Source organism: Hylaeus anthracinus, unplaced genomic scaffold (assembly GCF_026225885.1).
Source record: "Hylaeus anthracinus isolate JK02 unplaced genomic scaffold, UHH_iyHylAnth1.0_haploid 11989, whole genome shotgun sequence".
NCBI lineage: Eukaryota > Metazoa > Arthropoda > Insecta > Hymenoptera > Colletidae > Hylaeus > Hylaeus anthracinus.
This window is the reverse complement of record NW_026534337.1, coordinates 23,956-27,445: the sequence shown is the minus strand read 5'-3', so window position 1 is coordinate 27,445 and position 3,490 is coordinate 23,956. Positions and strand designations below refer to the sequence as shown.

At 58.7% G+C, this 3,490-nt stretch overlaps 2 protein-coding genes across 2 annotated transcripts; both read right to left on the bottom strand.

Annotated features, from left to right (window-relative positions):
• Positions 1 to 234: 234 nt before the first annotated feature.
• On the bottom strand, positions 235 to 1,239 carry LOC128887674 (uncharacterized). The gene has a single exon (XM_054143836.1). It carries the CDS (start codon positions 1,237 to 1,239, stop codon positions 235 to 237), a length of 1,005 nt encoding a protein of 334 aa, XP_053999811.1.
• A 48-nt stretch (positions 1,240 to 1,287) lies between these two features.
• LOC128887673 (uncharacterized) lies at positions 1,288 to 1,899 on the bottom strand. Its single transcript, XM_054143835.1, has one exon. It carries the CDS (start codon positions 1,897 to 1,899, stop codon positions 1,288 to 1,290), a length of 612 nt encoding a protein of 203 aa, XP_053999810.1.
• Between the last annotated feature and the right edge of the window lie 1,591 nt (positions 1,900 to 3,490).

Here is a 3,490-nt window from a genome sequence, read left to right as displayed (position 1 = left end):
ACCAAGATAAGACACGAACGTCTTCATCAGCATCTACTAGAAAGTAATCCGCTTGAGAAAACTAAACCTTCGCTAAGATAAATTGTAACTCTATATTCACTAAGATAAGAGCGCCTTCGACGTCGCTGCTGACGCAGCATCCAGTAGAGATAAGCCGTGCGAACCGCCGAGACTATGTAATACTATACCTGTGCGATAACGATAACGCGCTCCGTGCGAGCGCCGATGAACTCATCACTGCCGAGACAACGGAAGTCGAGGTAATGGGGACAGATAATAAATACGAGATCGAGAGCGCATCTCGCGTCTTTCAGCCCTTTTCTCCCAACTGCTACGTCTGTAGGAACGTGTAATCGCTCGCCAGGCCTCTAGACAGTTGGGGAATCCACTTTCTCGCGTCTTGATACGGGTCTTCTTGTCGCACAGCTTCGGCATTTTGAATTGTAACAAGACGTGACACAGCCGCCTGGGCCGGGGACCCAGGACGCGCAGCGCCAAAGCGAGTGCCCGCTCAGGGATGCCGTCGGGCCCTGGTGCCGTATTCCTGGCCATTATTCGCCCGACGACCATCCCGAGTTTCCCCTCGGTGACGCCCAGCCCGGCGGACCAGTTACTGGCCTCCGCCGGCAGGAGCGGCCGCGGACCCTCCTCCGGATCTACCGGAAAGAGGGTATCCACGACACGCTGCAGAACGGGAGGGTCGAGGGACTCCGTAACAGGAGGGGCGGCCGGGCGCATGCGGCCCAGCATAATGCGGTAGGGCCGCCCCCATGGATCCTTGTCCAGAGTCTCGAGGAGTTCTCCCCTGGCGCTCGCCTTGGCCCTCCTGGTAGCACGCTGGAGGTCCACCGTGGCCTCTCGGTAGACCTCATACAGCGCCGCCTCACTCGCCCTGTCGCGGTTCCGTCTCCGGCGGGCCCTCGTGAAGCGACGACACGACGCGTTGCATGTAGCACGCAGCGCGGCAATCTCGTCGCTCCACCAGTAAGCGGCATGCCTTGAAAGTTTCCTGGCTCGGGGCATGGCGGCGTCGCACGCCGCCGTCAATGACCCCCGAAACCAGTCAGCTTCCCGATCGACGTCCGCGACCAGTCCAGTTGGGGCATCCGTCCAGGACGCGGCGAGGGCGGACGCCATCTGGGCGTCCTTCTCGAAGCGCTTCAGCGCCCATCTGCGCGGCGGTCGGCCTGGCGCGGGTCCGCAAGCGGGATAGTACTGCGGGGCAGCTAAGACATCCATAAGGATGTAGAGGTGGTCACTAGATGACTCCACCTCCTCCGCTACCCCTCATTCCGACACGAGACGCGAGGCGCCAGGTGTCGCCCACGACAAGTCGACGATCGACTCGCCCTGCCACCGCACGCACGTGCTCACGGACCCCCGGTTAAGCAGCCGGAGGTCCCCGCTCGAGGCCCACTCCAGCACCGCCCGACCCCTCGAGTCCGTTGCCGGGCCATCCCACGCCGTAGACTTGGCGTTGAAGTCGCCCAGCACGAGCGTTCGGGCTACTAGAGAGCGGGACAATGCGTCCCGTACCCCGTCCAGCAGCCATTCGAACGCCGCGAGGGGGGCACTCGGAGGGGCGTAGACCCCGATCAGAGCCAGGCCGCCGCCCTCCGCCCCGACGAACCCGTCGCCGCGGGCGAACACGCGGAAGGCGGCGGTGTCGCCGGTCACTATCACCACGGAGCCCAACGCGTCGGCCACCCAGTTCGGGCGGTCGGCGTTGCGGTATGGCTCCGCGGCGACCGCCAACCCTACACCTAACTCGACCAGGCAGTGGACAAATAAGTCCTGCGCTTTGGCCGAGTGGTTGAGGTTGGTTTGGAGGATCCGGACCGGGGGCATGTGTAACGTCCCGGCGTCGTCGATCCTGTCGCGTGTCAGGCTTGGGAGCATTTAGTCGTCATTTAGGAGCCAAGGAGCGATGCGTCCCAGCTCCGATTAGATATTATTACTAATTCTCCTTTCTTGTTTTCAGGTATGATAGACCAGTATCCTAGGAGGGCAGACGGTGTAGCCGATCGGAAACTACAACGATGGATCAACAGAAGCGTCCCAGGTAAGTATTAGATGAGAAATTACGTTAATTATTCCTCTTCTTTTTTCAGGTTCCAGACCGAGCGGAAATCCGGAACGTCCTCGTGGCAAGATGGCAGCATAAGTATCCAAAAGATGGATGATTTTCAGGTAGAGCGTGTGTGGAAGGGTAGGTATTTTAGGTACCTCAACGAGAGTCGGACACGGAAGAAATCGTACCATCCGAGATAAGATATGAATAATTAGAGGGCGCTAAAAGTTAGGAGAAGCGTTGGGTCAAGGATACATTCATACCTCTTGTCAATGATTCTGGGAAAGGTTAAAAGGTAAGGAGTTAGGCTGGAATAAGATGTAGCCAGGATACATTCATCCCCGGCCACCTACAATAAAAAAGGTAAGTCTATAGGGTGTGGAAAGGATACATTCATACCCCTGATCATCCACAGGAATGAGAGTAAAAGAAGAAGTGAGTAGCGCAAAAGAAGAAAACAAAAGAAAAGGTAGGTTATCTCGGAGAAAACGACACTCGCGCAATCCAAAAGATCGTCGAAGTAGGTTGGCTCAGTAGGGATCCGGAGGATCTGGGGCGTCCACAGTGGTGGCTCTGACCCACTGTGGATCCGTTCTCTCTATTTGAGGGATGTCCCAGGTCTAAAATCCTCTCTCTCCATCTTCTCGTGGTGGACCCTGAGGGCGCACATAGTTGTGCGTCGCTAACGGGGAGAGGGGCACGAGGCGGGAAGTAGCACCTGTGATGTGTGAGGCGATCCCGGCGGGATCTCCAGATCCTGGCAGGGCCTCCCATGCCGGTAAGGCTGACACTGAGTAGGGGTGAAAACCGCTTCACAGGGACGAGGAGAGGTCATTCCCGCGCGGTGGCCCACTGGGAGTGCTCCCCCCTGTGCGCTGGCTTTGCTTCTGCTGGCCTCAGGGGGGTCTGATCTGTGCTCGCACTACCGAGGTGGTAGTACCGCGCGGGATCATGAGCCGGCCCCTTCGGATCTTCAACCAAGTAGTGCGCGGTGAGGTGCGGGTGTCGGAGCCTGCACCTGCTACGGGCAGGTGCCCCCCCTGTGCGGTATTCCCGGGAGGGTTAAATGCAAAGGACGGGCCCCGAGGAACTGGGGTAGGGGGCATGTCTTTCGTTAGGCATGTCCCCCGAGGGTACACCCGTTCCCGTCCAGCAGCCTGTCCCGCCGCGCACGATGCGCCAGTAAAACAAAAACTATAGACAACTTAATTAAAAACGCAGGATGCACTGGTGCCGGGTCGGCCGGCAATAGCAGGGGTGACGGCAATGTCACACGGTCATGCACCGTTGTGTTAGAGGGGTTACAGTGCCCGGAAGTGGACGAGGATGGAGGTGTAACGTCGAGGCCCAGTTCAAGGGCTTCGTCAACACACGGGCTGGGGGCTGCAGCCCCATCTGCAGCAAGCTCGAGAGGTCGCC